Source organism: Rhinolophus sinicus, linkage group LG01 (genome assembly GCF_036562045.2).
Source record: "Rhinolophus sinicus isolate RSC01 linkage group LG01, ASM3656204v1, whole genome shotgun sequence".
Classification (NCBI taxonomy): domain Eukaryota; kingdom Metazoa; phylum Chordata; class Mammalia; order Chiroptera; family Rhinolophidae; genus Rhinolophus; species Rhinolophus sinicus.
The window spans coordinates 68,396,803-68,413,442 of NC_133751.1; the positions used below are offsets into that span (position 1 = coordinate 68,396,803).

The following is a 16,640-nucleotide window of genomic DNA, read 5'->3' on the forward strand; positions in this document are numbered from 1 at the left end:
TATTTTGGATATTAGCCCCTTATCAGAGGCGTTGTTTGCAAATATCTTCTTCCATTTGGTTGATTGCCTCTTTGTTTTGTCGATGGTTTCTTTTGCTGTGCAGAACCTTTTGAGTTTAATATAGTCCCATTCATTTATTCAGCTTTTACTTCTCTTGCCTGTGAGGTCAAATTAATAAAATGCTCTTTGAACTCAAAATCCGCAAGTTTAGTACCTATGTTTTCTTCTATGCAGTTTACTGTTTCAAGTGTAATGTTTAGGTCTTTGATCTATTTTGAGTTAATTTATAGTGACAGAGAGCAGTCTAGTTTCATTTTTTTGCATGTGGTTTTCCATTCTCCCAGCAGTTTATTGAACAGGTTTTCTTTTCTTCATTGTATGTTTTTGGCTCCTTTGTCGAAAATTATCTATCCATATTTACGTGGGTTTATTTCTGGGTTTTCAATTCTATTCCATTGGTCTGTGTTTTCTGCCAATACCATGTTGTTTTGATTATTGCTGCTTTGTAGTACAAGTTGAAGTCAGGGAGTGTGATACCTCCAGACTTTTTCTTTGTTCTTAGGCGTGTTTTGGCTACTTGGGGTCTTTTGTGGTTCCATAGAAATCTGATGATTTTTTTGTTCAGTAAAGTTGCTGGCTACAAAATCAACATACAAAAATCCATTCCATTCCTATATACTAACACTGAAATCTCAGAAAAAGAAATAAAAAAAACATCCTTTTGCAATTGCAACAAAAAGAATAAAGTACCTAGGAATAAACTTAACCAAAGATGTGAAGGACCTATACACTGAAAACTATAAGACATTTTTAAAAGAAATTGAAGAAGACACAAAGAAATGGAAAGACATTCCGTGTTCAAGGATTGCAAGGTTCAACATAGTTAAAATGACCATATTACCCAAAGCAATATACAGAGTTAATGCAATCCCCATCAAAATCCTAATGGCATTTTTTTGCTTTGTATTTTGATTTCCTCTATGCCCAAACCTGCTTCACCCCTTTCCTTTCTCAAGTGTTGATTCCAAATGTACTTCCATCCATCCATCCATCCATCCATCCATCCATCCATCCATCCATCCATCTCAGCATCTGCAGCACCATGCTTGAGGAAACAGTGTCCTAAATTGTCTTTTGTTAGGACAAGTGTCAAAAGGTATTTATAGATTTTTAAATGCAATTTAAAAATAAAGGCCATGAATATTTTATGTGATCAAAGGCAATTTGGCTTTTATGCAAAGTATCCAAAACTTTTAGTGCAATTTTAAGTCACCTAGTAAATGCTAGATGTACTAGCTATTTGGGAGTTGTAACAATTCAAGAACTATTCAGATGGTTGAAAATCAAAAGACCAAAAAATTGTCTTAATGGATTAAAGAAAAAAGAATTTTGAATTCCAGGAAAAATGCTGTTTTTCAAAATGGAACTAAATTACATTCTTTTATAATTATATTCACAAGCTAAGCCTATGTATGACAAAATTCAAGTATGTTACAGAATTTTGATTCCTTCTCGAAATCCCTTGCATATAAAGAAATGGCAGAAGAGAAACTGCTGGTCCATTCAGTAAATACAAGAAATCCCTTGCATATAAAGAAATGGGCAGAAGAGAAACTGCTGGTCCATTCAGTAAATACATGAAACTACTATAACACAATCCTGTTTGAAGTCCATAGGTGTAACAATTATTACTGCTCAAATTTCATGATTTAGGAAAACTTAGTCCTACTGCCAGACTATTCTGAATCTCAGTTAGTCAGAATACATGTGAACCAGCAGAGCACCGTTTAGGGTCAGTAACAAGAGATATTTCTTGAAGGGTAAATGGTTCAGGAACATCTTATAAATACTAAGATTGTGGTAAAACTAGTTAACAGTCAGAGAATACTTATTAAACTTACTATTTCTAAGCATTGAAGAAAGATACTTGTTTCCCAAAACTTGCCCCATGTAAGAATGAACGGGGATGTTTGTTAAATCGACTCCTATACCCTTCCCTCTAGAATAGAGATTTCAGTTGAGTTGGGTTGGTGCAGGTCTGGGGACTTGTATCATTAATACAGTCCCATATGTTTCTTGTATTCAGATAAGTTTGAGAAACAGCTAATTAAGACATGTATAACTACTCGTAACATCCAACCTTCTTTCAGCACGCATCCACTGTTGCATACACACACACACACACACACACACACACACACACACACACACTCATGGACCCCTAAATACATATTTGTATGCGAGTGTCTATAGCATTGTTAAAGAGCCAACAGCATTCTAGGAGTATGTGGTCTGCTTAGCTTCACTCTGTTCCAAGTACAGGCTATTCCCCAAATGCTGGTCAGCTGTCTGACAAAGTCAGTTATTGGTTGCAAAGAGAACTGAGAGCTCCTGAACTGAAAAATTCACAGCTATCAGTCCTGCTAGAAAAACACAAGTTTAAAACTCAAACAACATGATTTGATTAGGTAAAATTTAAAAGCATTTTGAAACCATCACTATACAATTCTTAGTGCACAAATACCTTAAATAAATAGAAATCCCTTCAGTGTGATTTTTTTCGGTAAAAAATTATTTAAATGACATACAGAAAAATGCTTGAATCATGTTATTATTTTACAAAATGAACACATCCATGTAAGCAGGACCCACACTAAAAATCGGAACATTATCAACACCCCAAAAGTCCCCTATATGCCACCTTCCTGTCTTAGCATCCCTTTCCCCACCATGTGTAACTGCTATCCTGACTTCAAACATCATACATTAGTTTTGATTTTAAATTCTATATAAGCAGGATCATGCAGTATGTATTGTTTGGCTTCTTAGCTAAACATTAGGTTTGTGAGATTCACTCATGTTGTTACAGTCTCATTTCTGTATAGTATTTCACATAATTTACTTATCCATTCTCCTAAACTACCATTAGGTAGTTGTCAGTTTGGGGCTATTACAAATAGTGCTGCTACGAATATTCTGGTATACCGTGTTTCCCCGAAAATAAGACCTAGCCGGACCATCAGCTCTAATGTGTCTTTTGGAGCAAAAATTAATATAAGACCTGATCTTATAGTAAAATAAGACCGGGTCTTACATTATATAATATAAGACCCGGTCTTATTTTAATATAAGTCTCATATTAATTTTTGCTCCAAAAGACGCATCAGAGCTGATGGTCCGGCTAGATCTTATTTTTGGGGAAACACGGTTATGTCTTTTGGTGAATACTATGCACATGCATTTTTGTTGTGTGTAGACCTAGGAATGGAATTCCTACGTCCGTAGGTACTCCCAATTCAGCTTTGTGGATACTACCAGAATAGTTCTCCAAAGTGGTTGTACAAATTACACTCCCATCAAAAATGTATGCCAGTTCCGATTGCTCCACATCCTCACCAACACTTGGTATTCTCTGTCCTGTCCATTTTAGTCCTTCTTGTGGGCATGAAATGGTATCATATTGTAATTTTAATTTGCATTTCCCTGATAACTGAAGCTGAGCACCTTTTTCTATGTTAATTGGTCATTTTGTTAGATCTCTGTTCAAGTCTTTACCCATTTATCTACTAGTAAGAGCTCTGTCATTTTTTAATTTTTTTATTTGTAGGCATTCTTTATATATTCTGGATAAAAGTCCTTTGTAAAATATTTATTATTGTTCATATTCTTGTTCCTCCCCATTTTGAAGACTTCTACATAATTTTGGTAAAAATGGTTATCTATTCTAGATTCACCTGCCTAAACTCTGGCTCAAACTCTAATAGTTTCTCAGTCACATTTTCCTTCTTAAAATGAGTCATCACACTGCCCACGACCTTGTCTGGCCAGTCTTTTCTCCCTGCTTTTCTTCTGGTTACTTTACCTACCTCATATTTAGTCCACCCAACTTCTTTGTTCTGAGTGAAAAGTACATACATAAGGAAAAAAAATAATCCAATTTAGTGCAGAGAGACTAGAAATCAGGAGGGCTGCATTCTGTTATTAGGTAGCTGTGTGACATTGGGCAAATCAGTTAACCTCTCTGGACTTCAATTTTCTCTTCTGTATTAATGAGGGGATTGGAATAAATTATCAAAATCCCTATTAACCTAAGAAGCTGCTTTACTTTCAGGATCATTAAACCCCACATCTACCTATTTGTAACCATAATCAGTGTATTATTTGCTCTGTAAAAAACAAAAAGAACTTCTCTTCTGCCTGCATGCATGGGGTGGGCACTGACTCTTCCAATCTTTGTGGAAACAGCCTTCAGTGGATGATTGACAGGAGCTGGCTGCCAATGGCTGATGAAAGTACTCTAAGTCCCTTGCACCCCAGGTGGGATAACTGCAGTGCAAATTCTTCACTTGGTCCCAGAACTCCACAGCAGGGTTGTACTCAATAGTCCAAAGTGTTGACTTGCTTGATAATGAACACTTTTCTTGGCTTCCTTCAATTCTGTCTCAATTCTCTACTCCCTTACTGGTGTTTCCTAGGATCATCTCCCAAATAAACTGCCTATATTCAAATACTTGTCTCAAGTCAACTTCTGGGGGAACTCAAACTAAGAGAAAGCCCTTAGAACAACTTCAGTGGCATTTTATCACATCCCACTTGGGAAAGTTGGTTCCCTTCTTTGTGTTCTTGTATTGCAGCAATACATTAAAACTAATAATCTGAAGATATTGGGATATTACCAAATGGACTAAAAATTACCCATGAGTTTTTAAATACTTCTCTACATAAACTTGGCATTCAGTAGTAATAAAGAGTTATTCATTACACACCGTTCTTTACTTGTTTGGAAATTATTATATACATGTAAGAAAATAAAATATGTCCCAAGTAACATGTTGCTATGTTGAATCTTAAATAATTTGGCTTGCAAAATCATGAATTACAAGGCTTTAGTTCCTTTACCAAAAAAAGAAATGAGTATCACTGATCTCCTTTAATTTATAAGTGTATTTTTACAAACCATTTGCTTCTTCAATTTAAAGTAATATCCAGAATGGTATGGGATTCTGTATACTACCCTTCCAAATCATAGTGTATATGATTATAGGATTTTTTACAGTCTATAGTGAAGGCCCCAATTCAATTTCATGATTTTAAGTAACAATTTATAAAGAAAGGGAGAAATAAAAAATTTGAAAGTCATACCGAAAACATTAAGCCAAACACAAGCTGGCTTGTTTTTCTAGCAGATCTTCACACACACACACACACACACACACACAGAAAAAATTAATTTAAATCCACGTTTTATTCGTTCATAGATTTTTAACAATTATACACAACTTTTAACATAAAGATAGTGAAATCTCAAGGATAAGGAGGCAATATATATATAACCTCTTCTATTCATTCCTCAGGATTGAAGGAAATTCCCAAAGGGCACAATGTGTGAGACAACACTGGAAAAATACATATGAAACTTGTTTAACTGGCTCCACTTAGGACCAGGCACAGCACAATAAATATAGAACTGCATCATCTTTTTAAAAGATTGTTGTGATTCTAACACACTCTTACTAAAGAAAGAAATATGATCGGTGACCAATCTGAAATTCTACAACATATAGGTGAAGAGACACTTACAATGAATATCTGAGCACAGTTTCTCTAGCATCTTCAAACCCATATATCAACATTCTTAAAAAGGAGTAAGAATGCACACTGCAAATTCAGAATGACAAAAACAAACTTGGTCAAGCTTTTTCTTCATCATATCGTTCATTACCATCGCGGTCCTAATTTGCTGGTAAGTTTAAGGTAGAAAAAGAAAGTTTTTGAAACCCTTTTAATTTCCACTGGTCGTAGGGCCTCTGGGTAGGAGACCACATTGGAAGCAAACTGATTAAGCAGCACCATTAAGTCCACATCTCAACAAACTGCAACATTTTTATCTTCCAGTATTCTGAAAGGTGACAAAAAGTTGTATGGACAAATACCCCTCCTGAACAGCAGGCCACTGTACGAACATGGAATCTGCAAGGATTTAAACAAACTAACTGAATTCTCTACTGACTGCATCTTTCCTTAACAAACCCAAAGAAATACATTACCTGAAAATTTAAGTAACAACATATTGAGGTGTAAAATAAATACTTTATTTATGCTGTTACATTTGGGTATCTGAGATTGTTGGACATGTTCATATGCCCTTTCCGCTTCCCAAAGAGGAAGTGATGGTGCCAGCTGTATTGGTCAGAAAGAGTTAATGGGAAACAGTCGCTCGCAGAGCTGTTCTGCAGTGTGCCTTACTGTACAAACACAGAAACTATTATTTTAAAACAGATTCTTAAAAGACAGGATGAAACGATCTTTTTTTCACATGGCGCAGATTCTGCTATCAGCAGATACAAGAATTAATTTCATCCCTATTAAACCGAATGGAAACTGTTATACTACTATGGCTACAGATATTCTGAGAACTCTTGAGCCAATGAATCAAAACCCACATGAAAGATTTTCTATAATTGGTAAACTGGTTGCCCAAAAATTCAATAAGCAAACAAACATGCAAACACGTGACACATGTCATTATCTTGTAAAAACATAATGCCACTTTGGCCCCAAGAATTACTATAGCCCAGCTGGAACTTAAAGGTGCCAAACAGCCTTTAACCACTGAGTATCTTCTTTGTGACATTTTACTGCCCATCATACTGTGACATGATCCTTAGAAGCTTAGGCTTCTAAGATGTGTATCAAGTTCTTGGTGATTGTTCTAAAAGTAATTTTAAAAAGAATTTCCTAGTAATGCTAAGTACTCCTTGACACTGAATTTTTCCTAGTGAAACAAAATAAGCTGTAACAAGATGATGTTAATCTAAATTTGACTGTCTGGCTCCCTTTTCACTTTTTCAGAGGGTACTGATTCATATATTGTGCTGAGCCCCCACAAATGCCTGTTTTAAAAACAGTATAGTCCCCAACAGTTTCCCATAAATATTCCTGATTTACACCGGGGAAGCAATGCATACCTGGAACGTTAATCATCTTTTTAAAAAAGCAAGTATTCCCTGCAAAGCAGTAAGATGCTAAGCGGCAGATAACCTCGACATGTGGATAGATCAAGTCATTCCCCAAAGTACCTGTCAGGACATAGCAACCTGGCCTTTCGTTCCGAACCCATTGCAAAGAGAGAACATGCAGTAGTCCTGTTTGCAATTTAATGGCGACGAGGAAAGGCAAAGCTAGGACAAGGAGGGACGTCACCCTACATACAAGTTTACAGTAGTGTAGCCATTGTATATCATATTTACTACATTCACCACTTGGGAGAAAGGATCAGGAATGTTTGTTTTATATAAGACCTACCAAATAAACAGGGAAACAAATGATAACACACATAGGCACTAGACTCAAAGCTGCACAATAAAGAAGCAAAGGGTCTGAGATGAGAAATTTTGGAAAATATACACACACGAGAGCTTGCTGAAGAACAGGAGGAAATAAATCACAGTTCTAATCTTCAAGGCTACGGAATGCATTCTGCATATCTTCAAGAAGTTGTGCATAGTCGGCCTTGATCTTTGCCTCACCATCTTTCACTGGATCCTGAAAAAAGATAGTACAAAATTCAATTTACCTTCGGAAAATAATTTTCAGAACATGTAGTAAATTACTTCCAAAAGAATGACAGGTCACTTAAAAGTTAATGTTATGTAATAGGATACTTAAAAGAAGTAAACACCAGAAGTCATTTCAGAGGAACATGGGGGTTAGATGAACCCCTTGTTCAGATGAACATGTTAACAGGCAGCTGAGGTAAGGTAATTGCTGCTCAGCAATGATTTTAGCCTGGCAATTAAGACATAAGGGGAAATATATCAGCATTTATTTAGACATGACATACTATAATTTTTATCACTACAATTCCTATTTGAACATACCATTGAGGTCTGTTCTGGTTTTACATAACCTAAGCATGTGTGAAAATGAAAAACGTTTAAGTTCCACACACCAGGTTCGGGACTCAAATAGTTAAAAAATTAAAAAGAAACATTTTCTACTAAAAAGAAAAAGGGACAGTGAAACTAAATATACCTTGAATTTCATGGAGGAAAGTTTATAGAGAATCTCCCCCATGTGCTCACGGATAATGGACCATGTGATTTTATTGTCACTCTGGGCAGTGGTTTCAACAGCTCTACGGGCCATGTCATAAAATGCAATCATGTTGGACAGCATCCCTACTGTCTTGTAGAAGGGGCAGAACCTGGGGTAAATGAAAGTAAAATAAGGAACACAAACAAAATCCAAAGCAGGTTCATATTCCATATAAAACTTCAGATAAAATACGAGAGCATTAGCTTCTTTATTTAAATATGTAGACCACTTATATTTATTACATGATATATGTATAAAGAATGAAAACAGAATAGAAAAGACCAGTTTGGGGACAAAGATGCCTCAGGATATGACATGGATGGACAGATGAAGAAAGACATTCTTTTATTTATGTGAAGGACATTTCTTTTTCAAGCACAATGAAACAGCACTGCTATAATCTAATCTCCCTGAGGGTTTGTTTTTGTATAATGCCATTAAAGGAGTAACCCAGGTGGTAAAATAACTGAGTTGGAAAGACTCCCATGTGATAGCAAGTTAAGGTGTAATGAATAAGAGAACAGGAAACAGCAATTTCCTAGTTAATAGTAACCCATTTTTCCACATTAAGGAGTTCAGTTTCATTTACCCATACCTTTCAATAATGAAGACACACAAGTAAATATTCAACTGTTTCACACACATTCTTATCAACTTTCTCACTCATTTAAACACATTTGCATACACGGTTTCATGCATACTCTCTATTACAATCTTTCCAAAGAATATTCCCCTTGTTATGTTTGTATGGGTAGTTGCTAGAGCTTCTTAAGTTCCCAATATAGATTTTTGACCAGTACTGATTTATATTGTCAAATTTTCTGCTTGTCTTACACTCTGGTAATCCTGTCTGTTCAGTTCCCTTTTCAGTCTTATATGGGGCTAAATACGATTTGAGAAAAAAAAGCCAGTCTGAGATGAAAGGGCTCAAATGATCAATGTTGAAAAGAAATGGGATGTGTGAGTAATCCATGCCAGTATCAGATACAAAAATAAAGCAAGCAAGCACGGGGCAGGAGCAGCAGGGGCTGGCGGGGCACCTATCAGGGACTCTGGTAGAAAGAAAGAGAATAGACTCTTGTGAAATGAGGCAGGAAAACAGAACATAACTATTTAGGAAAAGAGTAGAGGAAGCATGGGCTATGGTGAGATGTGGTGAGAAAAGTTTCTGAAGGCGGCAGTGATCCCTCCGCTCTGCATACTAAGCCACAATTTAATCTAATCAAAGATGATTGGCTAATGAGTGAAAATACTGTCAGAACTGGACAAATGAGCAAAATCAAGGCAAGGGGACATATTTGTTCATTAGCTGTCTATGAAAATAAAAGTAGATTTGTAATGCAGGCAGCTCCTCCTTCAAAACTCGATAGAAAATCCTAAAATAAAGAAGGAATAGCAAGATAGATAACCTGTCATAAGGAGTATATCCATTTTGTTGTAGGAAATCATCTTTGATAAGTTTGGCTACCTCCAGAGTGATTTTATCTGTTTCTGCTAGAGAAGCCTAGAAGAGAAAACATATGTAATTTTAGAAATTTACTTCCATAATGTAGGACCACGACTGTAATCAATGAGCAAGCAGAAACTATATAATCACACACCATCAGCTATCATATTCACATTGTTGCGGATCAAGATTTTCGTAACTTTTCATCTTGCAAATCTGAAACTCTATACCCATTAAACAATTCTCTTCCTCCTCCTCCCCCAGCCTCCAGTAACCACCATTTTACTTTCTTGTTTCTATGAACCTCACTACTTTAGATAGCTTATAGAAGTGGAATCATATAGTATTTGTCTTTTTGTGACAAATACCTGAGGAAGAAGGGAGTATGTGCAAGTTCAGTGACTGAAAGTAACCTCACAAGCGATCTGATCAACTGGGCAGGTCATGGTGGGTAGTCACACCCCGGGCCTCTAACTTCTTTAGTGAAAGATTATTAAGCCAGCCTTGTCCATTGTTCTTGTGCATCTAGGTTAACACACCCTTGAAATGACAGTACTAAATCTCTTTTCCAGACCCTTCCCAAGCTAACCACCCTCAAGGGAGCTTATAATCTTGTTAACTATCCTGCACATTGTTTTCTCCTACCTTCATGTAATCTCCCTTACATTCCCTCCTTCATTCCAAAGGTATAAATGAAACTGCAAAATTGTCATTCTCTGGAGCATTTGAGATCTTGCTTCCTGACACTGTCATCAGCTTGGCATTATCCAGCTCTCTCATATTTGCTGTTCTAACCAGTGTAACATGATATCTCATTGTTGTTTGAGCATTTCTCCACAGGCATGTTAATCGTTTGTGTTTTCTCTTCTATAATCTCTCTGTTCTTTCCTTTGCCCATATTTCTGTTGCAGATCTGGTCTTCTTATTAACTTCCAATTCTTTGTACATTTTAGATATTAGTCCATCAGTTTTAGATGTTGTGAACTTCCCCGCCCAATCATTCACCTGTTCGTTACCTTTATCCACAAGGGTCTTTGTTGAACAAGAAAATCCTTTCTTTATATTCAATCAAAAAAAATTTGTTTTATTGTTTGTGCCCATGGGAGTCTAAGAAGTCATTTTTCAACCCCAGATCACCAAGATATTCTATTAACTTGAAAGTTTTACCTTTCACACTTAAATTGCTAATCTATCTGGACTCTACCTTTGTAAATGGAATTAGGTAGTGATTCATTTTTATTTTTCTCCAAATACTTTTCCCATTATCTTTGAAATAATCCATCCTCCTCTCACTTGAATTGTGCTATCATTTTTGAAATATCAAGGGTTCATATATACACAAGTCAGTTTATATTCTGCTTCACTGAGCTATTTGTCTGCCACCTCACCAATACCACACTGTGTTTATTACTATGTTTTGTAATTAAGAAAAGCTCCTCTTTACTATTCTTTACTTAAGGCTGCGAATCTTCACGACAGCAAAAGAATTTCAGAATGATTACTGATATGCTCAGAAGATTCAACTGGAAATTTGACTGGCATCACATCAAATTTATAAAGACAAGTGGTATCTTTCTAGTAAGTCCAGCCAAAAGCATGGACTGTCTGTCTTTGTCTTCAGATCTTCAGTTTCATTTACTAGTTTTAAAATGTTTCCCATTTTAAAAATACGTATTTTTGGTTAATTCCTATATTCCAGTTTTTGTTGCTATAGTGAACACCTTATTTTTAGTTTTATTTTCTAATTGTATTGTGAATAGAGAAATTCTCTTGATATTTTAAACTATCTTGAATCTAGAACCCTCACCAAACTCTATCAATTCTAATTGTTTCTCTGTTAATTCTGCTATTTTCCTAGTTACATGAGCACATTTATCTACAAATAATGACATTTTAATCTCTTTCTTTCTTTATAGCTTTTCTTACATCATTGGTTAGGACCTCTGGTATTCTATTAAACACAGGCAATGATAGTAGACATTTTGTCTTAATCCTGATTTTTAAATGGAATGCAGCAAAAATTTTCCATTAAGTAAAATGTTTTCCCAAGGTTTTAACGTTACTTTTAACAAATTAAGGAAGTTCCCTTTTCTTCCTTGTTTGCTAAGAGATTTTTTAAAATCATAGATAATGAACTTCAAATACTTTATTCAATACTTCCACATTGGCTGAGATACCCTTTTTCCATTATGTTATTTACACTAACAACTTACAATAGATTTTCTGTGTTGAATCATATGTGCATTCTGAGATAAACTTTACTTGCTCATGATGTATCATTTTATTATTTTTAATTCCCTGCTAGATCTAGTAAGCTAACATTTAATTTAAAATTTTATACCTACATTCATAAACAAAACGAGCCTGTAATTTTCTTTTCTTGTATTGCCTTTGTCTGGTGTTGGAGGTCTTCTGTTTCTTGTTCATCTTATAGGGCCACAGTACTTATGAATAATGAGTATTACATGCTAGCTATTTAATAAAGTTACCCTTTGTTGGAAAAAAATTGTAAGTGCCTTTATAAGATATAATAAAAAGAATAGAGCTAGACAGCGAATTCTGAGAGTCCTGACTAGAGCTGCATACTATTTGAGAAGTCACTCACTCTAGAATTGAATTTGGCTAAATTTAATCATACTGTCCTTTGAAACATCAAGATACAGACACAAGAACGTAAGCCACTATTTATTGGAGGAACTAATTATTGGAGGAACTAGAATTAGAATTCCATCCTTCTTAGGCTAGTACTCCTGAAAAAAATATTTAATAGATCCTAACTCTACCACCTCTAATTTGGTTGTTGATGGGTATATTGTATTTAAAGAAATAAATCAAGTGTTTCTTTCTCATTTGCAATAAACCAGGACCATGTTAAGTGCTATAAAGTCTCGAAAAGGATGTAAAGGCCCTAACAATTTAGTTACTTTTTTTAATTGACTGATCTTACGTAAAAGCTTCTCTCCTTGAATCTAGGCAAGCTCTGTGGCTGCTTTCATCTACACAATAAGACAGAAGTGGTATTAGACTAGTTTTGGGACCCAGACTTAAGATGATAGTGGTTTCCACTTCCTTTTTTTAGTACTCACTCTGAGAGCCCTGAACTACCATGTGGAAATACCCCGTAGAAAGAGAAATGCCTAGCCCACCCTTAGCTATTCCAGCCATCCCAGCCCAGGCACCAGACATGTGAGGGAAGAAACCTTCAGATGACTCTAGCCTCAGCCACCGTGTAACTGCAACTGTATGGGGATCCCCAAACAAGGATGCCAAACTGAGCCCATCAACCCCAAAACCATGAACAATAAAACGCTGTTTAAGCCACTAAGCATTGGAGTGATTTGTTACTCAAATGTAAAATAATCAAAATAATCATCTTTCTATCTTTCACAACACAGGTAGATCCTTCAAATATCTCTGCTGGATAAAGGAAAAACCTAAAATTCTATTAGTTTAAAAACATTTAATAAACACTCATTTTACTAGGCAGGATCTGCATATCCAAGGTTCTATCCGTCCTTACAACAAACACTCCAGTATAACTCACAGATCTGTCCTCCATGGGGTTTTATGACTCACCTTTCCCACAAGCTGCACAATTTCTGCCAGGTCTTCTTCTTCCTGCAGAATCTCCTTAGCTTTGGTCCTCAGAGGAACAAACTCTGTGAAGTGTTTGTCATAGTACTCATCCAAAGCACGCGTATACTTGCTGTAGCTGATTAGCCAGTTGACAGAGGGGAAGTGCTTACGTTGAGCCAGTTTCTTATCTAAGCCCCAGAACACCTGATTTAAAAGCAAAGCAAAGCAAAACAAAACAAAACAAAACAAACAAGGACTTTTCTTAAAAAATAAAAAAAATTTTAAAAGTATTGAGATATACTTGTCCTAAATATACAATTCTATATTTTTTTGGTCAAATTATATCTTTTTTTGTATTTACCGAGTATAACTGAAATAGAATAAAACTTGCAATTAAAAAATATATGTCTTTCAGTTTCAGGATGGGTAGTATCCACAAATCAAATTCAAAATTTATCTGAATTTCCTTAATAGTGTGTCAAACTACACAGCAATAAGAAAAATTGACTCTTTTGAAGATTATTAGGGTGCACTATAGACAGGTGAACCAGAAAATGCCTAGTGAGATGGACTAGGCACTATACCTTGATTAAAAACCTCTAAATGTCCTGATTAAATTCAGTCCCCTATCATTAAGGGCCAATCCAATAAGATCTGATAGTTATTTTTCCAAGGTCATTCACATCTATTTTATGTATCCCTAACTTTGTTTCCCTTTTCCCTGTAATTTAAAGCTCAAAATTTTAGCAAAGATTAAAGACCTTGAGAGTTGTAAATTTAGCTTCTGCCATTTCCTTCAATATGGTACTGACAAAAACATAGGCAAATATTCTAGTTTTCCCACATGAATAATACATGTACTTATGAATATATCAACTTTATTTAAAAAAAAAAATTTTATTTACTGGGGAATATTGGGAAACAGTGTGTTTTTCCAGGACCCATCAGCTCCAAGTCAAATTTTTGTTTTCAATCTAGTTGTGGAGGGCGCAGCTCACTGGCCCATGTGGAACTCAAACTGGAGACCTTGGTGTTATGAGCGCTGTGCTCTAACCAACTGAGCCAACCAGCCACATCTATATTAACTTTTTTGTACTATAGCCCTATTTGTATACATCTTTTACCTATGTTTCTTTTAATGACCAAGTTGGCTAGCTATCCACCAAAATTCAAGCCTTGCCACTGGGAAGCAGCTCCCTAGGCAAAACTACATTTTCCAGCTTGGGTTTCATCTGTGTCTGGTTTATAGTGAGTGGGGTGACTATGTCTGAGCAGAGGTTCAAAAAGTGGGGGTGCCTTCTCAAGTTCCCCTTGTATCAGCCAGAAGCAGGTGATTACCAGGCTAGGAGATGGCAGAGCCATAAAACGGAAGGATTCCTTGCTCTCTGAATTACTACTGACTGGAAAAGAGCTGCCCTCCAATAGGATCACCGGCCTGGGACCATACCAGGAGGAGAAAAAAGCTGCTGTGTTTTTGCCACTATGCATTTTGGGGCCCATTCGTTTCCACACCTAGGGTTACTCTAACTTAAAGGTGAGCATTACTCTCTTACTAATAAAACTTTGCTGCCCTGGACATATTTCCCACTTACAAGTATTGCTTGTTATAAACTCTAGGTAAAGAGCTAGGAATGAACAGATAGCACTAAAGGCTCTCAGGGATAAGAATGTTCCTAAAATACTAAAACAGATTTTACCATTGCCTACTCTTTAGTGACTACATTAAATACTTCCTGATGATTTGGATAACATTTGGGGGAACAGGGATGGGATGGTGAGCTCAGAAGTTGACCACAGTAGGAAAGATATACCTGAACAATACCAAGAGTAGCAGATGTAACCGGGTCAGAAAAATCACCACCAGGTGGAGAAACTCTAAATTTAAAACAAAAAAAAAACATCATGAGAAATGCTTATGAAAAATAACTTACATATGAAAGTCAATTTTTTGAAAGCCAATTTTAATGTAAATGACTTCGTAATATAAATAACTTTAGAAATGACCTTTGGAAAGAAATCTTACATAAAAATCTTAAATAGAAACCAATACTAAGTTGCAAATAATAACAACTGTTAAACACCTTCTAGTATGAGAAATAAGACAGATAATTATTAAAATCAGTTTCATTATTCTAATCAAATAGATGAAGCCAGAAGGAAGGTAAAGCTCTGAGAACAAAGTATTGCTTTACGTAGTCATTGCGAATCTGCAATTGTGTGCATCATGATATAATCTTACCTTAACATGTCTATAAATTTGCTAGTTATTCCTAGGATATCATGACTTAAGTGTAACAAATCAGTCACATGTATGGAACCAGAACATGTAGAGATGACCTAAAGAGCTCCTTGGATGACTCTGGAGTGAAACCTTGGTTAAGAATCACTGCCCTTAGAGGGGGTTAAGTATTTTCTCTTTAAAATTATTGACCCTTTTCCCTTTAAAAAGTAAACAGTTTGGGTGCTTACGCTCCTACAATGCTGACACTCCCTTCTCTTTCAGGATTTCCAAGACATTTCACCCTGCCTGCTCGCTCATAGAAAGAGGCCAGACGGGCACCAAGATATGCAGGATATCCACTATCTGAAAAACGAAAAGAAATTTACAAAGAGAGGTTCCAGCGCAGCCTCCCAAGTCCTATCAGTTTTGCTTACATAAAAAGTAATGCGAAGTATTACCTGCAGGCATTTCAGCTAAGCGACCAGAGATTTCTCTAAGGGCCTCAGCCCAACGAGAGGTAGAGTCAGCCATCATACTGACGTTATAACCCATGTCCCGGAAATATTCGGACAGTGTAATTCCTAAATTGGGAAGAATATTACAAGTTATAATCCTATAATGTATAATCCTGACTTTTTCACCCTTCTGAAAATTTCAAAGCAAGAAATACATGAGGTAGAGTGCTCGCTGTTCACCAAAATCTGTTCTTCTTTTGGGCACACATCTAAATTATATTTCCCAGCCTCCTTTGCATTTAGATGTGGCCATGTAACTGACCTCTCGCTAATGGAATGTAAGTCAAAGCAATGTGTTCCATCACCAGGCAAGCCACAAATGCTTCCATGCTTTTTCTTCCTTCTGGCTTACTGAGAGGGAGAGAGTTCCCGGGAGCTCTAGAAGGCAAGTGCTGAAATGAAAGAGCTCTTTCCAGGCTGGGTCCCGCCCAGAATGACAGAGGAAAGAGTCCCCTGACCACCTCAAACAAATATCTATTATATTGAGCAAATACATTTGGGTTCACTTGTTGCCATATGAAGTCTATCTTAACATAATACACATTTTAAAAGTCAGAAAGGACTTTCCCTATTCTTATTTCTATTAATATATTTAAGACTGAAATTAATTTCTAGTACAGTTTTTGTCTATGTATCACATACATACACACCAAAAAACCCTCAACTATTTAGCTTGCTTGGTTATATCTCAAAAGTAACATATATTATTAACATGAGTAATATTTTAATTATCCAGATCATTCTGCTACGCAGATCAGTCAGATCCTGTCCTGTAAAATCACAT

General features: G+C 36.0%; 1 protein-coding gene across 2 annotated transcripts in view; it reads right to left on the bottom strand.

The window, feature by feature from the left end:
- Positions 1-5,226: 5,226 nt before the first annotated feature.
- Positions 5,227-16,640, bottom strand: part of ATP6V1A (ATPase H+ transporting V1 subunit A) — a 50,895-nt gene continuing 39,481 nt past the window's right edge. For both annotated transcript variants that reach the window (XM_019734820.2, XM_074331756.1), the window contains 7 exons: positions 15,800-15,922; positions 15,590-15,704; positions 14,932-14,995; positions 13,121-13,324; positions 9,507-9,601; positions 8,035-8,206; positions 5,227-7,545 (listed from right to left, as the gene is read on the bottom strand). In XM_019734820.2, the coding sequence (XP_019590379.1) occupies positions 7,453-7,545; positions 8,035-8,206; positions 9,507-9,601; positions 13,121-13,324; positions 14,932-14,995; positions 15,590-15,704; positions 15,800-15,922 (866 nt within the window). In that variant the 3' untranslated portion in view covers positions 5,227-7,452. The remainder of the gene's footprint in view (positions 7,546-8,034; positions 8,207-9,506; positions 9,602-13,120; positions 13,325-14,931; positions 14,996-15,589; positions 15,705-15,799; positions 15,923-16,640) is intronic.